Source organism: Pleurodeles waltl, chromosome 4_1, assembly GCF_031143425.1.
Source record: "Pleurodeles waltl isolate 20211129_DDA chromosome 4_1, aPleWal1.hap1.20221129, whole genome shotgun sequence".
In the NCBI taxonomy this organism is placed as follows: domain Eukaryota; kingdom Metazoa; phylum Chordata; class Amphibia; order Caudata; family Salamandridae; genus Pleurodeles; species Pleurodeles waltl.
This window is the reverse complement of record NC_090442.1, coordinates 9,241,237-9,254,071: the sequence shown is the minus strand read 5'-3', so window position 1 is coordinate 9,254,071 and position 12,835 is coordinate 9,241,237. Positions and strand designations below refer to the sequence as shown.

At 47.1% G+C, this 12,835-nt stretch overlaps 1 protein-coding gene across 3 annotated transcripts in view; it reads left to right on the top strand.

Moving 5' to 3' along the window:
* Nucleotides 1–12,835, top strand: part of LOC138287233 (CD5 antigen-like) — a 279,649-nt gene that overhangs the window by 28,528 nt on the left and 238,286 nt on the right. For all 3 annotated transcript variants that reach the window (XM_069227587.1, XM_069227586.1, XM_069227585.1), the window contains exon 2: nucleotides 6,774–6,847. In XM_069227587.1, coding sequence (XP_069083688.1) covers nucleotides 6,784–6,847 — 64 coding nt within the window. In that variant the 5' untranslated portion in view covers nucleotides 6,774–6,783. The remainder of the gene's footprint in view (nucleotides 1–6,773; nucleotides 6,848–12,835) is intronic.

Genomic DNA, 12,835 nt, shown 5'->3' with positions numbered 1-12,835 from the left:
TCACAATGGCACAGGAAGACTCAAAGTCAGATGGGGACACCACAGCATATGGTGCTTGCCCCATGACGCACATTGAGTATACCACCACCTACGTCTTGAAAGTGGCTTGCATCAGTGGACCCAGAAAAGAAGAAAATCCAGGCTACTATTACAAGCATGTTAAGGCAGGAGGGACCGCAACCACCCAACAGCATGTTTGTACAACGGAAAGCTGGCAAAAATGTTAGAGCTGGACCTCCTCCTTTTTTCTTTTGTGGAAAGAGTGGGATTCTTAGAGTTTGTGGCAGCCCTCTTCCTGAAATTGAAGGTTTCAAGTCAGACCTATTTTGCCAGAGTATCTGTTCCAGCACTGCATCATGATGTGCTGCAATTTGTTGGACAAGCTTTGCAGCAAAGTGTTTTCCGCACTATCCACCTGACAACAGAAATGTGGACCAGTTGTCAGGCGACTGATCACATGTGCATCACTGCACACTGGATCTCTTTTCCGGGGGTAAAGCAAAAGCTATCTACAGGTTTTGGCCCTGAAGAAAGTTTTAATTTTAGGAGCATTAGGAGGCATGCAACAGTAGCCCTGTTCGCCATGGAGAACTCACATACAGCTGCAAATATCATGGATGAATTTAACAGTAAGGTGTCTGAATGGCTGCAACCCAGGGGTCTCCAAATTGGATTTGTTGCTACAGACAATGCCAGTAACATAGTCAAGGCCCTTTCAGACTGTGAATATTTCAGGGTCCTGTGTTTTGTGCATTGCATCAACCTGGTTGTGGAAGACTCTCTCAAAAAAGAAAACATTGGGCCTGATTCTAACTTTGGAGGACGGTGTTAAACCGTCCCAAAAGTGGCGGATATACCACCTACCGTATTACGAGTCCATTATATCCTATGGAACTCGTAATACGGTAGGTGGTATATCCGCCACTTTTGGGACGGTTTAACACCGTCCTCCAAAGTTAGAATCAGGCCCATAGTCACTAACTTACTGACCACATACAGACGAATGCGCACTAGTTTCAGCCATTCTTTTAAAGCCCGGAAGCAGTTGTGGATTATTCAGCATGCTAACAGAGTACCAGTTAGAGCCATGATACTGGAGGTGCCAACACCTTGGAACTCGACCTATTACATGTTGCAACGTCTATTTGAGCAGTATAGACAGATCAATGACTATGGCCCTCATTCTGACCTTGGCGGGCGGCGGAGGCCGCCCGCCAAAGTCCCGCCGTCAGGTTACCGTTCCGCGGTCGAAAGACCGCGGCGGTAATTCTGACTTTCCCGCTGGGCTGGCGGGCGGTCGCCTTCAGGCCACCCGCCAGCCCAGCGGGAAAGAGGCTTCCACGATGAAGCCGGCTCGGAATCGAGCCGGCGGAGTGGAAGCTGTGCGACGGGTGCAGTTGCACCCGTCGCGTATTTCACTGTCTGCGCAGCAGACAGTGAAATACATTTAGGGGCCCTCTTACGGGGGCCCCTGCAATGCCCATGCCAGTGGCATGGGCACTGCAGGGGCCCCCAGGGGCCCCGCGACCCCCCCTACCGCCTTCCGGATCCCGGCGGTCGGACCGCCGGGATCTGGATGGCGGTAGGGGGGGTCGGAATCCCCTCGGCGGCTCAGCAAGCTGTGCCGCCTTGGAGGATTCAATGGGGCGGCGGTACACTGGCGGGAGATCGCCAGTGTTGCCGGTCCGACCGCGGCTTTACCGCCGCGGTCGGAATCCCCATTGGAGCACCGCCGGCCTGTCGGCGGTGCTCCCGCGGTCCTCCGCCCTGGCGGTCTTTGACCGCCAGGGTCAGAATGACCGCCTATGTAATTCAAAGTGGAGGTAATGCCATTGGGAAAGCTATGACCATGGATTGCGGACCAATGGGGCCTAGTCAAATGCCTGACACAGATGTTACTCCCTTTTGAGATTTTCACATGAGAAGTTAGCAAGGAGAACAGTACAATGGGCCAAGCAATCCTGTTGGTACATCTGCTACAGGATTAGCTAAAGAAGGTGTCTGCAAGGTTCACACTCATAGGTGTGAACGAAAACACAGAAGCGCATGCCTTGGTTAAGAGATTATTCTTTCGCTTGGCTTGTAATGCAAGGTTGCAAAATGACATTGTTTTGTCCAAAGAGTACATCTGTGCCATACTACTTGATCCATGGTATAAACAAAATGCTGCGCACTTTCATTCCTTTTTCTGAACTGGATGTTTCAAGATACAATAAGAACAGTTAGAACTTAAGGCCTGATTATGAGTCTGGAGGTCACAAGACTGCCAAACTCGCTGCAACGGTTGGACCACGGAAGCTGACCTGCCAAAAGACCTCCATCTCCACCAGGATCCAAGATCCTGACGGGCTGATGGTGATCTTGGTTGTAATCAGTCAGGGCAGCGCTGAACTCAGCACCACCCTGCTGATAACAACCTTGTTCTTTGCCAGCCTTTTCATGGAGGTTTCCTCACCCTGAAAAGGCTGGTGGAGAACAAAAGCAGGAGGCCATAGGAGGGCCTCTGCACTGCCCATGCCCATGGCATGAGCAGAGCAGGGGCCCTCCGCCAGCACCCTCGGAATATGCACTGTCTGCTTTGCAGACAGTGCCCATTCCGAGGGTGCTGGACGGCCCCCTCTGTGCTACAAGATAGCACTTGGCTTCTTTAAGGGAGCCGAGTGCTATCCCGTAGCACAGTTCCCGCCAGTCAGACCAGCGGGAACGCTCTATTTCAATGTTTCCGCCAGTCAGCCTGGTCAGACCAATGGAAACATTGTAATAGAGTGGGGGGGACGCCACCACCATGGTGGTGGTGTCCTTCCCGCAAGTTTGGTGGTCCCACGTTGGGACTGCCAAAACTCATAATCAGGCCCTTAGAGTCCCACTCACCAGTTCTGGGGTGCCATCTTCAACTTCAAGAGAGGGCAGTCTTGTCTCACAGCAGCCAACACCAGCAACAAGGACACCGGCAGCAACAGAAGAATCAGACCCAACCTCTACTCTGGCAGTACCAATGACCATTCATATGATGTTTCAGGTATCTGGATAACCCACAAGAGGTCTACGTGGATCAAACCTATTGATGTATTGGTATGGGAAGAGATCAGCAGGCTGGAAATAAAGTATCTGGCTTGTCCTGTCACCAGTGTGCCTGCTGAGAATTTTTTCAGTGCAGCTGGCACAGTTGTTACAGTGAGAAGGACCAGTCTCTCATCTCAAAACATGTAGAGATCGACCATGATGAAAATGAACCAAGATTTCATACCACCTGATTACACCGTTGCTGAAACAGCACAGGAAGAGGAAGATGATTGGTCAGAATTAAGGGGCATATTTATTCTCGGTTTGGAAATTAGCATAATTTTTTTATACTAATTTGTCACAAACTGGACTCCATATTTATACTTTGGTGCTAGACACGTCTAGCGCCAAAGTTATAGAGTTTGCAACATTTTTTGTTTGCAGGAAACTAGCTTGCGTCAATGAGTTACAAGGTAGGCGTTCCTGTGCAAAAAATGCTGCTATGGCCTTAGTGCCATATTTATCCCTTCATGCCAATATCACGCACGGGGGGTGAGGGCCTTAAATAATGGTTCTAAGCTTGCTTAGCGCCATTATTTAAGGCCTGGGTCAAGGCAGGCATTAGGGGACCTGTGGGCCTATTTCCATGGTCAGAGACCATGGAAAGAGCCCACAGGTGCCCTTCCCAGCCCCAGGGACACCACTACCCACACCAGGAGGACACCAGGGGATGGGGGACCCCATCCCAGGTAAGTACAGGTAAGTAGAGGTAGGTATTTACAATACTTTTTTTAAGTGCCATAGGGGGGCCTAACTTGGGCCCCCCTACAAGGCACTGGGCACAATGGGCTTGCCTAGGGGACATAGGTCCCCTGGGCATGACCATTGGGCTGTGGAGCATGACTCCTGTCTTTACTTAGACAGGAGTCATGTCCATGGGAGTTGTGCGTCAAAGAATGATGCTAGTCAGGTTACAGTCATATACAAGGAAGCGTTAAGCTACAAAAAAGTCTTAGGGACAGCATAACCAAGCAGGTGAAAGCTTCAGCTACAGATTAGTGTAGAAACAGGAGGAACTCAGCTACAGAAACACAAAATATAGAAAAATTGATAATGCAGGGTGAGATAACAAGAAAAAACAGTGAATAGAATGAAGAACATTTGAAAAAATTAATGTATTGGGGAGGGTTAAAAGAGAAATAAATATTAAGAAGAACTTACTGGGGCCAGCAGAGCCGTCTGCCGTGGCACTGGTGGTGGATCTTCCACCTGCCGCAGCACTGCTTGTGGCACCCTCCTCGGCCCCAACCTCTAATGCCCTCTTCTTGCCCTTGGGTGCTAAGGTAAGAAATAAAGAAGGTAACAAAAATAGATTAGTGATACAGTTGATCTCCTAGAAAATATTTTGACAGGCAAAGGCAGACGCAGTAACCTATTGACATTTTACTTTTCAAAATCAGATTACCTGTATGACCGAGTTGGCCTATTCCTGATTTCTGACACCTTACCTGAGCCCTATTTCAAATTTCCTAATCTACATTTGGAAAAACGGATGCATTGCATCTAATGAGCTTTGCTTCCCAAAGCGCATTCACAACCCCCTTTGATGGGCCAATGCAGTCAGTTTCCCTTTTCAATGCATAGATGCACGGACACATCACTGGGAGATTGCTTGAGACAGTATGAGCTACACAAAAAGAAAGACACAGAGAACGCTAACCCACTGATATATGTTACTTACTACGACTACCGCAGTACCACTATCTTAGTGACAGACGGACAGAGAAGTCAGTATAACTTCTTAAATAGTCAGACCAAGTGAGCGTCTACAGCAACGAGCAGAACTAGGTAGCACTGATCATCTGGCTCAATCAAATTGGATCACATAATATTTGTAAACTTATATTACATGATCTTAATTTACCTCTGAGTGTAAGCATCATGTTAGTTGAAAATAATTGCATTGTAGTATAGGACACAACAAACCCAGTAATAATTAATTACTAGTACTCACCAAGCCCCGTAACCTGGACGTCCATCAGGTTGAGGAGGTCCCTCTCCCAGTCAAGGATATTGGCCCAGCAGTGCATCAGCTGCAGCTGGGTGCACTGGAACCCAGTATATCGGTGGATGCAATGGTGTACCTCCCCCAAGCAGCCGACACTCCCTCATGCCGTCCCTACACCCGGGCCTGCCACCTGCTGCCAGCATGGAGGGGAGGACGCGCTGCACAAAGAAAAACAAGTGCCATCACCTCCTCCTTACTAAAAATGGTGCGAGGTTGCACCTCTTGGCGGGGCGGGTGACAGCAGGGTGTGCAGTTCGGTGCATCTCCTGCATTAGTGCCTCCTTGTCCCCCACGTTTTGCCATGGCGCTGGGTGGAATATAAAAAAAGACAGTGGGAAAAGAAGGAATAGAGAGGGAGAAATTAAGTTAGGGAAGTTACAGGAAAACTAAGGAAGGGACAAAAAAGTAACAGAAAATAAATAAAAGAGGCAAAAACATAAAATACACCAACACAAAGGAAATACATGTAAAACTGGATTTGCTAATTTGGATAAAGTAAGTATGGCTAAGATGAAGTATGGATTGAAAAGTAGGCCCAGCACCATGTGCAGAATAGGAAAAACAAGATGGCAGTGTGCGCGACTTGCACCAATCAGCGCGAACAGGTGGCCAATCACAACTTTGCCCCCTCATGCAGAGTTAGGCGGAGTTCGCAGAGTTTTTTCTTCACTCCACAGAATTCCATGTGGCGGAACACCACAGATGCCTTCCAGGCAAATTCTTGATAAACAACTTATTTTTAACCTTTAAACATGATCTTGTATTGCTCTGAGTTGCTCATTTGAGTGAATTGAGAAAACGGTAGATATCTTTACAGACTGTCAGGATGAAAAACATGGTAAAGCGATGTATTCCTCTCCTATTTATGTTAGTTTCGGTTTATTGATTGACTAGAAATACTAATACTTCAAGGTAAGTGATGTGATCTTTGCTTCTGTGACTGAAAAAGATATGTGCATTTTCTGGTCCAGAGAACAAATATTTAGTTCCAGATTACGAGCCCGCGCCACTCCCCTTGAGTAGGCCTTGGACTGCTCTGCCTCGCTACCCTGGGAGAGTCAAATGCTACTATGAGTTACTTGGCTCCCAGTAAAGAAACATTAGTGGACTTATTACTAGTTAAGGCTTCATGTCCTTCGCAACTACTAAACAAGTTTCTGTATTAAGCACTTTTTACAGAGATTTGAGGACTTACCCTTCCCATCTCCTTTTAAATGCTTCTCTTTTTTGAGAATTGCTGCTTTAACTTTCAGGATACTACACAGAAAAGGCAGGTGTTTATTATCACTATCACTGAAATGTTTTAAATAGGGTATAGTATTCATATGAGCCCTGGGTTACCGAGAGATAGAGAATGAAACAGGTCAGTCTATAGCAGGGGTCTCCAACCTTTTCTGTAGTAAGAGTTACTAATTTTACTAGAATTCTAATACTGACCGCATCAGACAAGTTTACATTTTTGTCTTGAATACACACTTTTTAATTTTCATATATATATATATATATATATATATATATATATATATATATATATATATATATATATATATATTCATTGAACCCAGCAAAAGCTTCCATGTTTCGAGACCGGGCTGCACACAGGAGAGCTACTCATGGGTACCCAAAGATCTACTGGTAGCTTCAGAGCTACCTATTGGAGAAGCCCGTCTAGAGTAAACTAATACTTTCATTCTTTTTTCAGAGCCTCCATCATGCTGGTGAAGACTGCTTGCCTTCTTCAGGTCCTGAGTGTTGTGGTCATTTATTCTGGCTATGGTGAGTGTGGACTCAGTCTGAGGAAGGGGTAGTAATGTCATGTAGTGATGACCAAAGGCTGCTGAAATTAACCTTAATGTGACCTAGAGTGTACAACTGAAAGCGCACTTAAAAACCTTCTAAAGTGCTTCTAATCACACAGCACTTGTGATCCAAGTTCCATTCAAGTGAAAAAGATTTTTTTTTTAATAAACTATGAGATTAGTGACTACTGCAATGCATTTGTCTGAGCTGCTTCCTCTGGTGAAGAGATTCCAAGACAGAGAAAGGCAGAGAACTTGTACTAGTAATTAATGTACTTAATGACCATATAAGTTCATCAAGTAACCACTTCTAAACACCCCCAACACCATTCACACCCATGACCCTCAAGGTGCTCAAAAGGAATGCATTTATTGAGCTGTCCCTTCAACTCTGCACATTCCCTACTGAGAGGCAGGTTTGGTGTAAGTAACACTCCCTTCAGACTCTGATATCATTCTGAGTTTTTACATAAAACCAGTAACCCCTAGACGTGGGCTCTCCTCAGCAGGCACCTGGACCTGGATACCCACATGTTCTTCATCTCCATCCCCTCTTGGGATGATCCCTCCTAAAGCTTTGTCAAGAACATGTGGTGTATGTTATCTTTTCTACTGAAGTGAATAATTGGAATATACAATTACACTAACATTGACTGCCAGATACCCCTCAATTTACACTCAATGGAGGTGAATCCTGCAAGGGAGGCCAAGGTTTGACGAGTCAAGAAGAAATGATGAACTGCATCTAAAAGAGTATTTGGCTGAATCCATCCTGAAGTTGGTGAAGACAAACTCTGCTGACTATATCCCCGCAGCCCCTGTTTTATTGTTTAACGAGACCACCGAGGAGGCTGCCATCTGCCTCTATAGTATCTTTTAAATCTCATAATGTGTATACACCGGCTTCTAACATCAATACATTTTACACCTCATATATTATATGCATCATACTGGCTCAAGCTATATTACTCTGCAAGTAAACAAATAAACTGTTTCACACTGAAAACCCCCACACAGAGCGAGACGTGTCAGTATTTCTTGAACAGCTTTGAGAGTTCATATCAGGCCATGGGCTGAGCTTTGACTTCTAGCTGACTTTGAGCTGCTGAAAGGAAAGTGTCTCCTAAAGTATGGACTACCATACCTGACATCAACACTACATTTTCTCGAACTCATCATTTCAACATTCTGCTCAACTAGCTAGACAGTGCAGATGGCTTGTGTGACAAATGCTCTCTATGATTTCTGTGCTGCTCTGCAAGAGTTCTAGACTGTGCTGGACACAGTCGGTGCATCCAAAGTGGACCTCCTTTTATCAGGGTTGATGAACGTCCAACTAACTAGGCCATTGCTGGATTAATAGTTGGTGCCATATGATCATGGAGTGCAGGCCCTTTCATCTGTCTTTAGTCCTCTGTTGTAGCCCAGTATTGCTTCTTCTAACCAGAACCATAGTGGAGGGGGGTGTAGGCTGATGGGATCCATATATATTAGTTGGGACATGTGATGAGCTATGTACAGCTTCATGTGTGGTAGGCATAAGCCCCCTGCTTCTATTTCGATTTACAGTTTGTCACTCTTCAGTCTTAGTTTCCAACCCCCAGATGAAGTTGCTTATGTCTGTGTCTATCTGGTTCATTAGGGCTTTCCCTATAATAAGGGGGAGCAAACCAAGGACATCATTTTATCAGGGTGTGACAAACATTTTGCTTTCACCCTTTCCCATAGTAATAACTGCAAATTGGACCACTTCTCAAAATCCTGCCTGTTTTCTCCGTCAATAGCCTCAGATTGCCTTCATGTTTACCCTCCATCCCTCAGTTGACGAAAACTCTGAAGTATCTCGGTCCCTGTCACACTCATTTGATGAGGAAGTCCTCTAGGCTTAAGCCCATGCTTGAGAAATGGGAAGTGGCTCACTCTTCCACAGATTACTGGGGAAATGTGTATATTGGTTTCATCAGGGTTGGGATGGTAGCATCAGGCTGCTTAATAGTCAAGAGTATGCCACAGAGAGTGACTTGGCTGAACCCGAGGGTGTAAGTATCCCCTTCAGCTCTACCGTAGATCTCCTTACATTGATGAAAGGCTCTAGTGCTATGAGGCAGACCAGTGGTGATAGTGGACACCCTTATCTACTTCCCTGTTTGATTTCTGCTGTGTGGGATTAAAACCAACTGCAGTTTATGTATGCTATGAGTATCTAGTGGGACAATTTTACTCTTGAAATGAAGTTTTTTCCTAAGCTGAATATCTCAAGTGTTGTGAAATGGCACCCCTATTCTACACGGTCAAGAGGTTTTTCTCCATCTAAGGATAGGGTGAGTTCTTCTTCATGAGCGTCCCAAGAGTTCTACTGAAGGTGGGATAATGTTTGATAATGGTTTCTTGAAGACATGGCCAGCACAACTCCACTTGGGAAGGGTGTATGATAGTCGCTCTGAACCTGCTCAGTCATGTTACTGACTGCTCAGTCACGATGGTCAGTTTTAAATATCTGCATCTATAAGTATGATGGGTCCATAGCTTTCATTCTCTAAGACGTTCCTGTCAGCTTTTGGCAGTTATGTGATTATTGCATGCTTGGATATGTGCCCTAGGGAGCCTGACTCCTCTGATTCTCTGAAGGTGTCTAGTGGTATGAATCATGAGTCCCCTGTTCTCTGAAGGCTTCCAGTAGTAGGGGGATTGTCTGAACTTTGCGGGAAACCCTCAGCGGATTTTCACACAGTAGTGCCAATATTGACTCTTTGATCTTTTCTATGTTGATGCATCTGCTCAAGAGGTCTCTGCTCACCTCTCCCAATGTGGGTAGCTGTGTAGAGTTAAAGAATTATCCCCAGTCCTATTTCTTCTGCTGCATCCAAATCATACTTTCCCTTAGAAAAATGCCCCAAAACTTCAACTATTTGTTCAGGGTGGGTCACCATTCTGACCTGTTTATTTTTGATGGCCAGATAGCAAACTGCTTCCTGCTGTCTTAATTGATAGACAAGCACCTTGCCAGCCTTCTTGCCTCCTTCATAGTCCTTGTGTCTCAGTCTTGTCAGGGCGTATTCAGCTGCATTGCTTTTCATTATATTAACTTTTGGCCTTCTGCAAGCATCTCCTTTTATCTGCTGAGGACAAGTGACTACATTCTCATGTTAGGGACCTTGGGGGTCATTTTGACCCCGGCAGTCTGTGTTAATGTGGTGGTAGTACCACCATCATGCTGGCAATACTTACCACCACATTAAGACCGTGGCGGAGCCGCCACAGTAATACCGCGGGGACCGCCAGGCTGCCGCCAGCCTATAGCCTGACGGTCCCGGCGGTAGAAATCCGCCAGGGCAGCGCTCCAAGCAGCGCTGTCCTGGGGATTACGAGTCCCCATCCGCCAGCCTTTCCATGGCAGTAAACACCACCATGGAAAGGCTGGCAGTATGGGGAAATCGGGGGGGCCCTAGAGGCCCCTGCAGTGCCCATGCACTTTGCATGGGAACTGCAGGCCCCCCCATGCACAGCCCCATCACGCATTCCACTGCCCGAATTACGGGCAGTGGAATGCGCAACGGGTGCTGCTGCACCCGACACACCTCAACATTGCCGCCGGCTCGATTACGAGCCGGCTTCAATGTTGTGGTGAGTTTTCCGCTGGGCCAGCGGGCAGAAACGCTGTTTCCGTCCGCTGGCCCAGTGTAAAGCTCATAATAGGGCGACAAACATACCGCCAGCACCGGTGGTATGTTGTCGCCCGCGGCTTCAGGCGTCTTTGGAAAAGACCGCCAAAGTCATTTTCCTGACTCACAACGTTACGTTTTGTGATAGCTGAGCCACACAGCATTTGCTCCCTCTATGTTGTCTTGCCTGTAGTTGATGGTAGTTGTGCTGAAGTGCATGGAGTTTTATGTGTCCCAGTGTAGGTACATATGTGTGCATCCAGCAGTCACTTCTCTACAAGGAGCCTATGTTGGGTGGATTGCATTCTCCAAAACAGGACAGGGTTCGGGAGAAGAGTCCCAGTAATAAATCTAGTTGGACTAGGGAATGGTCCAATATGTTACATGGTATTATCCTGGGATCTTGTATTGTTGTAAATAAATTCATTGTCAGTCAGATTGAAGGTCTAGATCTACTGTCCTGTGCCATCTGTTAAATGGGTCTGAGTGCCTGGCTTATCAAGTAATGGATCTAAAGTTAGAGTCCTGTCTCCATCTATCACTGTTTTTGTTCTGTTGAACACTATCAGATGTCTACTGAAATGAGTTAGAAATGTTTTGTTCAGTATGTTAGATTGGTATACTGTACCCCCTATTAGGGTCATCCCCATTGTTCTGAGCTTTGCAGACATGTATCATCTCTCAGGGTTTGTCCAAGTCTTTAGTACTTTGGGGGACAGAGGCTTCATAATTAGAATAACCACTCCACATTTTGTGTGTCACAAGGCTGTTTGAGTGTGCGTAACTGTGTCTGAACCTATTAATTAGCCTTCCCTCCCAATTTTATTTGAACTCATCAACTTTACAGTGGAGTAGGTGTTTCTCCTGAATTAAGGCTGCATCTAATTGTTTGTTGTTAAGATAGTGCAGCTAAACATGCTGTTAAGTTTCTTGGTCAATATCCTTAGTGGTTTAGGTCACAGTCTCCTGCAGCACTGCAAACATGCCTTGCTACACGCTAGGGTCACAGTTGGAGAAAAAGGGTGCTGCCCGGGCCCAGGAAGGACCAGGATGTCGCCTCTTGAACGAGGGGACAGAGGGGGCCCTCAGCAGAGATGGAGGCCCACAAAAAAGAAGGGCGCACCCACAGGAGCCTCTGAACACGGGTTCAAAGAAGCTGAGCACGGCGGTCATCTCACAATGTTGTAAGAAGTCCCACGTCGCTGGAGGTCAACCCACGGAGCTGTGCATTGCAGGACAGAGTGCTGGGGACCTTGGCTCAGCTGGGCACAAAAGGATTCAGCAAAGGATGCCCAGAATCCCTTGGAGCTGCAGATCACTGGACATATGGTGGCACTGACTGGTGAGGGGAGGCAACGACTTACCTCCACCAATTTCCTGCAGCTGAACCACTGGACAGTCGGGGTCACTTGGGTCCACCACTCGTGTTCCATGGACAACGCTCGTTGCAGAGGGAAATGTCCCAGAGGGTCTGTGTTGCTGCTTTTGGTTGCCTACTGGAGCAGGGGGAAGATTCTGTTGACCCACGGAGATTTCTTCTGGATTTTCAGTGCAGACTGAAGGCAGACAGCCATCAGAGCATGCACCACCGGGAAACTGTCGAGAAAGCCGGCAGGGTTGGTCGATACAATGTTGCAGTGGTCTCCGGACTACTTTGTTGCGGTTTTGCAGACGTCCTGGGTCAGTCAGTGATCGATTCTTGGTGAAAGTCGAAGAGGGATATGCAGAGGAGTCCTGATGAATTCTTGCACGTTGTTATCTGAGGAAATCCCCACAGGAGAGACCCTAAATAGCCCAAAGAAGAGATAGGGCTACCCACCAGGTATGGACCTATCAGGAGGGGTCTCTGACGTTATCTGCTGGCACTGGCCACTCAGAGGTGTCCAGTGTGCCCCCACACCTCCAAATCCAAGATTGCAGAGGTCTGGGACACACTGGAGGTGCTGGTCAGGGGAGTGGTCACTCCCCTTTCCTTTATCCAGTTTCGCGCCAGAGCAGGGACAGGGGATCCATAAACTGGTGCAGACTGGCTTATGCAAGGAGGGCACCATCTGTGCCCTTCAAAGCATTTCCAGAGGCTCTGGGAGGCTACCCCTCCCAAACCTGTGACACCTATTTCTAAAGGCAGAGCATGTAACACCCCCCTGCCAAAGGAAATAAATTGTTCGGTCTTCCTGGGACTGAGCTGGTCAGATCCCAGGAGGGCAGAATCCTGTCTGAGGGTTGGCAGCACTTGTAGCTGCAGAGAAAACCCCAGAGAGCAGGTTTGGCAGTACCAGGGGTCCATAGTGGAACCACCAGGT